The 12,173-nt window shown below is 49.0% G+C and overlaps 4 protein-coding genes across 4 annotated transcripts; 3 read left to right on the top strand and 1 right to left on the bottom strand.

Moving 5' to 3' along the window:
* Positions 1–46: 46 nt before the first annotated feature.
* Positions 47–1,563, bottom strand: LOZ57_002832 (uncharacterized protein; the record flags this gene model as incomplete). The annotated part of the gene is made up of 2 exons (XM_049251892.1): positions 47–1,357; positions 1,426–1,563. 2 exons carry the CDS (start codon positions 1,561–1,563, stop codon positions 47–49), a joined length of 1,449 nt encoding a protein of 482 aa, XP_049109210.1.
* Positions 1,564–3,852: 2,289 nt separating this feature from the next.
* On the top strand, positions 3,853–5,632 carry CDC3 (Cell division control protein 3; the record flags this gene model as incomplete). The annotated part of the gene is made up of 3 exons (XM_049251891.1): positions 3,853–3,856; positions 4,115–4,935; positions 4,997–5,632. 3 exons carry the CDS (start codon positions 3,853–3,855, stop codon positions 5,630–5,632), a joined length of 1,461 nt encoding a protein of 486 aa, XP_049109209.1.
* A 1,718-nt stretch (positions 5,633–7,350) lies between these two features.
* Positions 7,351–9,619, top strand: POM33 (Transmembrane nucleoporin; the record flags this gene model as incomplete). Its single annotated transcript, XM_049251890.1, has 3 exons — positions 7,351–7,709; positions 8,748–8,989; positions 9,063–9,619. The coding sequence occupies 3 exons, from the start codon at positions 7,351–7,353 to the stop codon at positions 9,617–9,619; spliced, it is 1,158 nt and encodes a 385-aa protein (XP_049109208.1).
* Positions 9,620–10,546: 927 nt separating this feature from the next.
* LOZ57_002829 (uncharacterized protein) lies at positions 10,547–12,018 on the top strand (the record flags this gene model as incomplete). Its single annotated transcript, XM_049251889.1, has 3 exons — positions 10,547–10,810; positions 10,881–11,178; positions 11,258–12,018. The coding sequence occupies 3 exons, from the start codon at positions 10,547–10,549 to the stop codon at positions 12,016–12,018; spliced, it is 1,323 nt and encodes a 440-aa protein (XP_049109207.1).
* Positions 12,019–12,173: the final 155 nt, after the last annotated feature.

The following is a 12,173-nucleotide window of genomic DNA, read 5'->3' as shown; positions in this document are numbered from 1 at the left end:
AAAGGTCGTAGAAGTTCCCTCATTTACGCAATAATACTCCATAGTGCTACCAGGGCACCTCGATCCCTAATGCTTGCGCTACTCTCATTGCAGAGACTACGCAGCCCTCCAGCAAGACCATACCATCCCAACACCAACTTCCAACGAGCCACACATTGCCATCGCCATTGACAAACTTTCCAAGGGCGTTGAGGCCCTTTTCATCGCTGACCGCTGCATGAAGAGGCTGAGACTTGCAGCTGAATATTCTATTCACGATCTCCCGGCTCTGCGGTGTTCTTAGAGTTCGTGTAAAGTACGTGCGACTTATGACTTTCGACGGATCAATCGGGGTGCTTGGAAAATTCGTCACGATGACAGAAGACGTGGGATCTTCATGTATTGTCTCTGTCAAGTTTTGCGAGGAGCGAAAATGGATCCAATTCGGAGGGTCAGGGGTAAGGTCCATTTGGTAGATGGCATTGCTGGACTGTTGGCTCGCGGCAGGGAGATGCGTGTGGATAATCGATTCTACTGTTGCCGTTGGGATATGGGACAACTCGGATTTAAGGGGAGTAAAGATGCTCCCCACAGCGTTCGGGGGCACGGCTAGGACGACATGGTCGAAGTATTTCTGCTTGGGGACATTACTCAGCGATTCTGAGGAAGATGATTCCCAGGACACTTTGACTCCAGAGCCAGCTGGAATGATAGACGTCACACGGCAGCCAAACTGCACAGAGAGGCCCTGGCAGAGTTTCTTTTGAACTTCGCTGACTCCACCAGACACGCGAACATGCGGGGAATTAAGCGAGCGCTGCTTGTAGTCAATTACGTCCTTTGCTGGGAAGTTCAACATTTCAGCATGGGTGCATGTAGATATGCTTGCAAGACCTGGAAGCAGGTATCTTTCTGTGAAGTATGCGGGGATAAATATTCGTCGAAGATACTGCCCAAAGGATTCACAATTTTTGAGCTTACCACCTACTGAAGTTGATTCGTGCGGCGAAACAAAGGAAAGACAAATCGTAAGCCAAGTTAAGCAGAGGGCAAGATATGCGGTTTCCCAAGCCCATGTCCAGAAACCGCATGCTTGAGGCTGCACGGGTGGAATGCGGTGATTATTTGAAGAATGGATGAAGTAAGGTTTTGGTTCCACTGAACATTGACTATCTTTTGATCCTTGCTGGGGTAGCCTTGCAAAGCTGAAAAGAAAACGTTCTGTGTGGTATCTGACATCGAGAAAGTCATACATGGCCGTAAGATTGGGGTAGAATCCACGATCAAAAGCGCGCATGGGCTGGTCAACGCGGGTGGTGAGGGCACCATGTTTTGCGGGCACCGTTATGGAAGCCGAGTCAAGAGAGAGCTGGTCTTGCTAGGCGGGTATTAGCAGTGAACATGAAAGATAGAGACAAGAAACTAGTGGAAGGAATCAGCTAGTACCGCTTCATATACTTGGACGTCAAAGCCCACATGCTTGTCCTGCCGCAAGAGATATGCTACCACAAGCCCAGCCATACCAGTCCCCACCACGGCAACAGACTGTCGCTGCGACGGCTTTGTTTTTGATATGGTGTCCATGGTGTTTTCGATGCTGGATTTCATCTCATGAGGTTAAATTAAGAACGAAGTTATGTAACCCAAAAGAGTTCCGAAAACACACTGAAATACCACAGGTATTGTCTCTTCAAAGAGAAAGAATACAAATGTTAGTTATATTTCAGCGGAAAACTGGCGCTGAGTCGACATTCGGCATTGAAGACCTGTCTCTGGTCAAAGGAGCGAGAGATGAAAGCGAGATATCTAAGACACCGGCACCAGCGGCCCCCATGAAAAACTTCGCTGTATGCACAGGAACAGAGCTGGACGGGACAAATAGTCGAGACTTTCGTTCACCGGGGCTTAAACGTCAACCGCCGAAAAAATTCGCAGGGCGTTTGGACGTTAACAAGTGGGCTGCGGACGAAACCTTGACGCGCGTCGGCGAATAGCGATGGTGGTGACAAAGGCTAGTTTCTGGACCTAGATGGCATACAAACGCTTGTCCCGACAGCTGAATATGGTTCGAGACGAGAATTCTCGGGCTAGATTATATGCATGCGGTCTCCGCAGTTCTTGGGCTGTGCGGAGTTGGGTAATGTTCACTCAAGCTACGGAGTACTCCAGACGTCAAAAGCTACCGCTGGAAAATACGAACTAAATACGTGAGGGTAGCATACATATCTAACGGCTGCTTCGTTGCTTGAATACGAGCGAAACGCCTGACGTCTAGCCAGAGGTCTAGTTACCCGTTCAGCCAATTTGTTGAAAAACCCTATGCTATGTTCCGTAGCTGCTTTCGTCGCTCAAAGGAGGGACAAGCCTAGAATGAACAGCTGTTTCGGGACAGTTGGGGATATTTGAGAATTGCTAAGCTGAAGCACTCCCATATCGAGGTCCCAGCTGGCCGATACTGCTTCTGAAGCCAAAGCACCGCAGGTTTGGTGCCGCAAGAGAGCCAATAGATGTCCTAAGTTACAATTCCTCCCATTCCTCAAAGGGCGCGCATTGGCCCCAAAGCCTCTTGGTTATTATGTATGCTCGTCGAAGGTCTACGCAGCACATAAACAAACGACAAAGCCAGAAGCGAACAAGCTTCTCCGAGGCAGGAGGCTCGACCGCAAAGTAAGTCGATCTAGACAATATATTGCAGAGGAAAGGGGGGGGGGTTCCTTGCGTAGGTATTGAAGCGGGTGTCGTGGGCTGCAGACAAGTTAGCCAAAGAGGACACAGTCGCATCGCGGAGCTGGAAAGTGAGCAGTCAGCGAAGGCATTGTGAGTGTCCGACGTGAAGTCGACGAGTCTCGTTTTCATTGCTGGGTTGAGAGGACGCACTGCGCAGCCGATGATTGGTGCGACTAGCTGGTACCTTTTTTGTGTGCAGTTCTCAACGTTTATTGGCCTGTTGACGGGATGGTTCAATTACTCCCACTGCTATTGGCCAGAAATCACCCCCTCAAACCCACGATGCAGCCAATCGCCGGCTGGAATGTCGGCCGGTACTGGCGGGTAATTTACCGTTGGGTAGTGACAGGGGCTGCGACAGCCGCCAGTCTCCGCGGTAGAGGGGCGACAGGCCAATTGAGCGCCGCGCTTGCACGGCGGGAGGGCTGCTCATGCGCGCGCTGGGCCAGCGAGCGTGCCGGGCTTGCAGACGGGCAGCTGGCGGAGCGTGCGAGCTGTTGCAGTGCAGCGCGGCCGCAGGCGTGTTTCAAAAACAAAATTACCGTCGTGACGCCCAGGCCCAACGCGGACTAGCGCAGATTCCCTCGCAGCCAATCAGCGCGCGGCAGCGGCCCAAAAACACGCCAAACGACGGGCAACCCCTTTCTTCTCGCTCAGGAGGTTTTGGCCGTCTGCCTCTCCCCAGCTCGTCTCCCACACCCTGCTCTCGCACGGCGCCCTCGAGGAGCCAGCTCTGCATTTCCCTCGTTCTTCCGGCTTCCTTTCGTGCTGTCGTTCTCCTCTCTCAAGCTGTGCTTGCTCTTCCTTCCGCCAATCTCCCTCTTGCTCGTCTCTGGGCCCGCCTGTCGTTCTCTCGCAAAAACGCCTTGCTGCAAAAAAAAAAAGTGGCCTGAGCCGAAGCTGAGAATCGCTTGCTTGTCTCGCCACGCCAATTGTCGCTTCGCTTCGCTACTTCGAGCCTGAAGGAACCGGTATGTCGCCTTCTCCATGCAGCTCTGTCTCTTTCCCAAAAACGGGCAAAAAACGAGCACACGCTTACGACTACCCTGGCTTTTGATACTTGGCTGACCAAACCACCGTGTACCTGTACAGACACCATTACGATAAAGCCTTTGCTTCACATCTTTCGCCCGCGCTATCTTCACAATGGGTAAGTTATCATTGACACTTGCGTTGCTGCAATCCTCCACCCCTACCCCTCCCACAGTGTACCCGCGACGTATTCCTCGCCCTCGCCAGGAATGTGCTTTCATACCCTTGGAATCCAGTCTTTTTGACAAAGCGGGAGCAACGTGGCCATTATATTGTGGAAAAATTCCCTCACCGGGCGTCGAATTCACAAACAAGTTGCTTCCTCGTTGTTTTCAAAACCTTGTGCAACGCGAATGAGACACTGACTACCAGCCAGACTCCCCAGCTTCCAGTGCCAACGGGGTTCCGGCCCCCACCCGACCCTCGCCTGCCGTCGATACTCCTCCAAGCAAGCCTACTTCACCGCTCGTCGAACGTAGTAACCCCATGGGTGCGGGTGCTACCCAGACTGTTACCTCCAAGGACCCTAAAGCCGCTGCCCGAGCTGCTACCGATATGAGAAATGTCGTTCGCCGAAAGCTAACTGGATATGTCGGTTTTGCCAACCTTCCTAACCAATGGCATCGTAAGAGTGTCCGCAAAGGTTTCAATTTCAATGTTATGGTGGTTGGTGAGTTCATTCCGTTGAGACTGCCGCTTGCAATCCGTCACTTTGCTTACAATTCCTTAGGCGAATCCGGACTTGGAAAATCTACATTGGTCAATACCCTCTTCAACACCTCGCTATACCCACCCAAGGAACGCAAGGGCCCAAGCCTTGACATCATTCCCAAAACAGTGTCGATTCAATCCATCAGTGCAGACATCGAGGAAAATGGCGTTCGCCTACGATTGACCGTTGTTGATACGCCAGGATTTGGTGACTTCGTCAACAACGATGATTCATGGCGTCCAATCGTTGAGAATATTGAACAGCGATTCGATGCCTACCTTGATGCTGAAAACAAAGTGAATCGGATGAACATCGTTGATAACCGTGTTCATGCTTGTGTCTACTTTATCCAGCCAACCGGCCATTCACTGAAGCCGCTTGATATCGAAGTCATGCGCCGCTTACATACCAAAGTCAACCTGATTCCTGTCATTGCCAAGGCTGACACTTTGACCGACGAGGAAGTCGCGCTCTTTAAGCAGAGGGTAAGCGCTTGAGCGACTCTATTTTTTTTTTAAAAAAGGGAAGGGCTAACTTGAGGCATAGATTCTTGCTGATATCCATCACCACTCCATTCAAATATTTGAGGGGCCCCGTTATGAACTCGATGACGAAGAAACACTCGCTGAGAACCAAGAAATTATGTCTAAAGTTCCTTTTGCTGTGGTTGGTGCAAACGCAGAAGTCACCACTTCCAACGGCCACAAAGTACGAGGGCGTCGGTATCCATGGGGTATTATTGAAGTCGATAACGAGGAGCATTGCGACTTTGTGAAATTGCGCCAGATGCTCATTCGCACCCACATGGAAGAACTTAAAGAACACACTAATAATGTTCTATATGAAAACTACCGTTCCGAAAAATTGACGGCCATGGGTGTGACACAAGATCCAAGCGTGTTCAAAGAAGTTAACCCGGCAGTCAAGCAAGAAGAAGAACGCGCTCTTCACGAACAGAAGCTTGCAAAGATGGAATCGGACATGAAGGTTGTCTTCCAACAGAAGGTCCAGGAGAAGGAGAGCAAATTAAAGCAGAGCGAAGACGAGTTATATGCTCGGCATCGAGAAATGAAGGAGCAGCTGGAACGACAGCGCCTCGAGTTAGAAGAGAAGAAGAGTCGATTGGAGAGTGGTCGACCATTGGAAGACAAGATAAAGCGAAAAGGCTTTTCTCTTCGTTAAATCACGAGACAGTCAACGCCTGAACGTCACCCTGGCACCCGGTTCAAACTCGAGTCGAATTCTTTTGGAGATCTAGCATGCTTTTTTCCCTGCATTACTTTTTTGTTGATGGATCTAGCGCTCCATCACACTTTCGTTGCCCATTTCTTTGACTCCGACACTCTCTCGCCGCCCACTTTTTTTTTCCCTCTTATACCTCAAAGTTTTTAAGAAGTTTTCTATAATGATGTTGAATTTGCCTCGTTTCCTGCGATAGTATCAGACTTTAATGTTCACGGAGACCGCTGGGGAGATGCGACTCAAGATTGGGCCGGTAGTTTGGGGAGAAGTCGTGCTCTAAGGTAGATTGCTTTGCGGAGGATGGGAACTACTCCCGGACGGCATAGAATTTGACTTTTGCTCTCTCAGATTTCGACGTAAAAGGATGTCGCTGGGTGTTGAGTTTGGCTGAATACGTACCGTGTCGAATAGACTCGGTGCTCAGTAGTTGCTTCGGCTTTCTTCTTTTTATTATTTTAGTCAACCTCCCTTCTTGTCATGTATTTGCCTACTTTTAGCTCTTGTTTTATTTATCTGGTTTGGTTTTGAATCTCTTATGGAATTTCTCCGCCTACCGATTGATATTTCCGGGTAAAATGCTCATAGGACAACCGATCTCTTGGGGCTAATGGAGCCCGGAGAATGAATCACATACCAAGATTGTACGGCCTTGATGAATTGTAGAAATAGGATTGGGCGGGATGTTCCTGTAAGATCGCCTTCAATGGTGAATTTGTCACTGCCGTAAGGCTGATATGTAGTCATTGCATGTCAATGATTGTCACTCGCCAATATCTGATTGCGTAAGGGATGGAGATGTGTAATGCTGCAGTGACGGAAATCCATGAATGCCAAATATGCCAATGACGTTGAAGTGAGCAGTAGGAAACTACAGAAATCCTTTTATATATTTATCTCTCATCGAATTACTGTTTCTACTTCTTTCACTCGTGTGATAGGATTCAACTATCTGATGCTGTCTATCCCTCTTTTTTCTTGTGTAATTCTTCTTTGATAACCGCCTGAGAAACTCTAACTATTCTCGATTTACCACACTTTTTCCTGTTACTATTCTCGTGATTTCACCAAAAGAGAGGCACATCTGGGGGTTGTGAGCAAATATCTCTTACAGTATCCTTTGATATCATCAAAATACTCTCAACATCATGTGCAGAATCATCTCACAGGAGCAATTTCTAGTATGCGGGCATACTGCCAAGTGCTACCTGAAGCATGGCCTCTTATACTGTAAGGCACCGAACGGTATACCTTTCAGCATTGAAACACAACGCAACCGTCAGGGACTTTATCCAACAAGATTCTGTCCAGAAGAGATATGGGAGGAAGTGACAATACAAGTTGACGGGCTCTGCACAAACTGTGTGCGTGAGAGGGAGCCAAGAATACCAGCAGGCAAAAGAAAAATATATCGTTGCAGGCATACCAGGGTAGAAATACCAGGATATGCTCTCCAGAATTGCTTCTCGCCGTCCCAGCCATCAACCGCGGCTGCTGACATAGAAGATAAAGATTCAACTGATAGCACCCCATATTTACCATTTTCTTTCAGATTTGGTAGGTACCGTCATTTTAGATTTCGCTCTTTAGGGCTCAACAAGAATAAGAATAATTTAGGGAACAAAGCTCCTAAGTTTGCATTGTCGAATAATGAGCAGAAAATGCTCTTTACGCCGATCTCAGAGGAGGACGTTGAAATAAAGGAATTTCTCGGCAGCGGAGATGATGCAGAATTCTCATGGGAAAGATATGCAAAACTTCATATGTGGGAACAGGGCAATTGGGCACCGTGCCCAGAATGCCAGCGACGTTGGGCCTGCCGGAAAGAGGAGTTGCAAGAAAGCATGGGACTATTGAACGAGAGCGCGAAAGTAAAAGAAACTGGGTACCGGGCCAGAAAACCAAAGGGCCTAGAGGTGGTTATTTATGACGCGGAAAACTATCTCCACCGTCGTTCGAAGGCAGTACGAGGCTCTGTGGAGGAGGATAAGGGTACAAAGGGGTCTCTGGAAGCGGCCGAGTAAGTCAAACGAGCCTATGCTGCACATACCACAACTGACAAATTGGAAGAGGGCAAGCGTTTGTCAAATAGTTCGGCTGATAGAATTCAGAAGTCCAAATGCCATCTTAATCAAGCAGTTTCACAATGCTAGACGAGATGTTTTACTGTTTTGCCTCCTATAGTTATTAAGGCCACGCACTGTTTGGTTGACGGTGGTGGTAAGGCAGCGTCCGTAATGCCGCCATTTGATAGCTGTTCCCCAAAGCATGTCAACAGTAGCCAAGCGTATATGTATTTTCTCAGATATGCTAGCAATTCCACTGATTTCTTGTGGTATGCGGAGTACCAGGGTATGTTTCTCTCTAGGGTGCCTGTTGTACACTGAGAAACTTCGTAATATGGAAAACGCCAGAAACCAGAAGTTAGACTTTAGACTCAAGCAGCCTTTCAACCTATCGCAGTGTAAATATCCGCTTTGCGCTCCTTGTTTCTCCTGTTTTCGTGATGCTGGCAGTCAATGTTATTGCAGCGGGGGGGCTAAATCGCATAGAGGCTCCGTAGCCAGCGCCGTCAGAGCAAAGGCCCCGATGATAGACAACATGGTTCTTCTGCCTGAGGCGCACTGCAGGGTCGTCGTCGGCGATGGCAAAAAGCTACGGAGACGAGTTCACTACTCCGTATTCCGTACAGCAAGCAGGTCACGGCCAGCTTGGCGTGACGATGACGGAAGCTGTCGCAGTGGCCAATGGGGTTGCTGCTCGCCGGCCCACAGAAGTGACCACTTTGTTTGTATTTAAACCCAGCCAGCGCACCGCCGCTGCCGACCGCCAACTGTGTCCCTCTACCGCCTCTTCTGCTTCCGCTGCTGATCTCGTTTTGCTGTCGTCTCGTCCCGCTCTCCTGATTCCGGTGCCTTTGGATAGTTAAATGGCGCCTCCACCACCTGCAAGCTTGCCCCTGGGCGAGCGGCTTAAGCAGCTCGCTCAGCGATTACAGTACGTCCGCCAGACTTGCTATCCAACAGCCCGCGTGGCATGCTAATTTGCTACTACGCAGGTTTGGATGGTTTGTTGGCCACTTGTGTCTCGTGCTCGCCGTCTTTCGCTATCTTCTTTCCGTCTTAACGTTCAATTCGGGTTCTGGCATGGCTCAAGCGTCGTACCGATTCGCTTTCATTGCGGCCGCCGCTACTTACGGAATCGTGGTGTATAAGGCGCACGTTACTCGCGGCGACCTAAAGGGTAGCGTGCCGGCAATAGTGATGAAGCTGGGTGCCGATGAGAATGTCCAATATTTACGTATGCACTTCTCCACTTACTTCTTCGTTTTGCCATTCGTTTCTTGTAGCTAACGGCATTATGCCTCTTTTAGTCATTGCTCTTGTTTGGCTGTATGCGCGTCAAATCACTATCGCTGTTTTCCCATTTGCAATCTACTCGTTCTTCCATGTCGCCACTTTCACTCGCAGCCATGTGATTCCAACGATTCAACCACCAAAAGAGGCGGACGCAGCAGCTTCCTCATCATCTGCACCGCCGACACCAAAGCCATCACCGCTGTCAGAGGCCATTGGTCGCTTTATCAAGCAATATTATGACGCAAGCATGGGGCTGGTGGCTTCACTTGAGCTGGCTCTGCTCCTTCGACTTGTCGGAACTGCCCTTACGTTCTCAAGCGGTAGCTGGATTCTTCTTGTGGTGTACTTCTTTTTCTTCCGGGCTAGATATGCTGGAAGCAGATACGTTCGCGGGACTGTCGCTCAACTCAATGAAAGAATCGAAGTGTCCATCTCGCACCAGAATACGCCGCCTGTCGTGAGACAAGGATGGCAGGTGCTAAAGGACTCCATCCAGCGGGGATATGAGCTTACTGATGTGCGCCGCTATGTCGGAGGAGAACCCGCGGCTGGAGGTAAGAAGCCACAGTAAGCACCACTTACGAACTGCACGGGTGGAACGACTTCGCTGTGGTGATTTCAAATTACAACACCTACCGGGTTCGATAGACCTTAGTCGGACCGTTCCTCTTTGGTCGGAGCTCGACAGCCAATTCCGTGCGGATATAAAAAAAGCCTCAAACCATAGAGATTAAGAACACTACAGATCTCTCTGTATTTCTATTCTTTGAAAATATGTTTCTTTCCCTATTCCACATGCGCCTGTTCAAAAATTTCCATGATATCGTTGCGCTCGGTGTATTTCGCGTCTTGGTTCCGAGGCCAGCTCCATTGAGTTTATTCTGCGGGTTCTTGATGTGCTTTAAGTCAAATCTCATGGAGTAAGTGAGTCAAGTGATGAATAATGATTTTTTTTGTCTTGCATGCTTCGCCGTTAATTGCCGGCGCATTTCTTGAGTTCGATTTCTGATGGGCCTCGGACGGCCGATGTAGCAATACCTGACTATAAATATGGTCTTAATCTGTACGCTTCTCTACATGGTATCTTTTGCATTCGGCTTATCAAAGAGGTCCGTACAGAGTTTGTAGAAATCATTAGTACCTTGATTTAGCCCGGAGATAACGCTCGGAAAAACCCAAGCTCCGCAGAGTCAAAGAAATTTTGGAAAATAGAGGTCTTAAAGAAGGCCGATGCAAACAGAGTGGACGTATCCTGTTGGATACTAGACGGTATTAGCTTACACTTCTATTATTGCTGCTTTAACGTGGATGGCATACTGGCTATCTAGTTTTCTTCATTCCCTCCGCCTGCGCAACCGCTATCGTTGCACGTACTCCCGACCAACGGGTCATATCCCCACAGCAATACCGGTACCCTGGTGTTGAGCTATACGGCGTGTTAGGCTGGAAGAGCTGAGGCGATCTTTTGTCTAGCTGACCGGCCTTGTGTAGCGTGGCCATGAGCCTGGTGTCGCGAGTGACAAGCTTATTCGGAACGACAGCTACAGACTCATCCACCCAGACGAATCCTCCCTCTGCTCCCGCTTCATCGGGTGGTAATGGTAGCCCAGGATACAGTGTTTCGACACCAACCATAAACTTGCAGGGCCAGTATGATGGGGGGGAATTTCAAGACTCCGGACGTGCCAAAAGACTGAAAACTATGGAGACATGGTCGGAACAAGAACAGGATGAGCGGGAATACAGGCCGCCATATTTGCATGTTTGTGTTATCCGCATGTGGGATTCAGTCAATTTTAAGCCAAGCGCTAATATCCTCTGTTTTATTGTAGTCAATGCTTGCTGGTGGAATTGGAGGCACCAGCGGGGATATGCTGATGCATTCATTAGACACCGTCAAGACTAGACAGCAAGGAGACCCTCACATTCCTCCGAAGTATACGTCTATGTCCTCATCGTATGCTAAGATATTCCGACAGGAGGGTATAAGGCGAGGTTTGTACGGGGGAGTGACTCCAGCTTTACTTGGGTCATTTCCAGGAACCGTTATATTTTTCGGCACATACGAATATAGCAAAAGGCACATGCTGGATGCCGGAATAAACCCTTCGTTATCGTATTTTGCGGGAGGTTGGTTCTATTTCTCCAGTCCATTTTCTTCTTGATGCGTCACTCCTGGACATGCTAGACTGACTATTGTCGAAACAAGGCCTTATTGCCGACCTAGCTGCATGCTTTGTATATGTTCCCTCGGAAGTGTTGAAGACTCGACTACAGCTTCAAGGTAGATACAACAACCCCTTTTTCCAGTCCGGATACAATTATAGATCAACATTGGATGCGTTTCGAACAATTATCAAACAAGAAGGGTTTTTTGCCCTATATTCTGGCTTCAAAGCGACGTTATTACGAGACTTGCCATTTTCTGCGCTACAGTTTGCCTTTTACGAACAAGAACAAAGGCTGGCGAAGGAGTGGGTCGGGAGTAGAGATATTGGGCTGCCGCTCGAAATACTGACCGCCACGAGTGCTGGTGGTATGGCTGGTGTCATGACATGTCCCCTTGACGTTGTCAAGACACGAATACAAACGCAGCACTCCGACCCACAGCCATCGAAAACTAGCATTGGCGACATTAAAGCTGCTTTTCAGGAATCATCTAAACACGTTCATTCATCCTCACCATCAACATCACATTCTCAGAATCAGTCACGCTTAATATCGACATCCTCGCCATCTACGTCTACGGTTAAACCCGGCGCTTTGATTCTGGATACATCCTCCGTGTTCACCGGCCTAAAGTTAATATACAAGACGGAAGGCATCCTAGGTTGGTTTCGTGGCGTGGGCCCTCGCTTCCTCTGGACTAGCGTGCAGAGCGGCACAATGCTTGTTCTGTACCAGTTCCTGCTCAAGCAGATGGAGGCTAGCTGGAGCGCACAGGAGTTGAGCAGTGCATCTTCGTTGTGAAGAGTCTATTACATAGTAGCATTGGATAGAATTGGGCTTCACCTCAACCATGGGAGGAGCAAGGCGTTCGTGGGGTGGAGCGGGCTTAGCTCTGTATACTGGGACCGATAGAAATCCATATTCACTGTACATTATTCCCCATTCCACCTGTGTTG

This window comes from Ophidiomyces ophidiicola (assembly GCF_022830035.1).
Source record: "Ophidiomyces ophidiicola strain CBS 122913 chromosome Unknown scaffold_8, whole genome shotgun sequence".
In the NCBI taxonomy this organism is placed as follows: domain Eukaryota; kingdom Fungi; phylum Ascomycota; class Eurotiomycetes; order Onygenales; family Onygenaceae; genus Ophidiomyces; species Ophidiomyces ophidiicola.
Note: the sequence above shows the minus strand (reverse complement) of the source record. Positions and strands in the feature narration are given on the sequence as shown.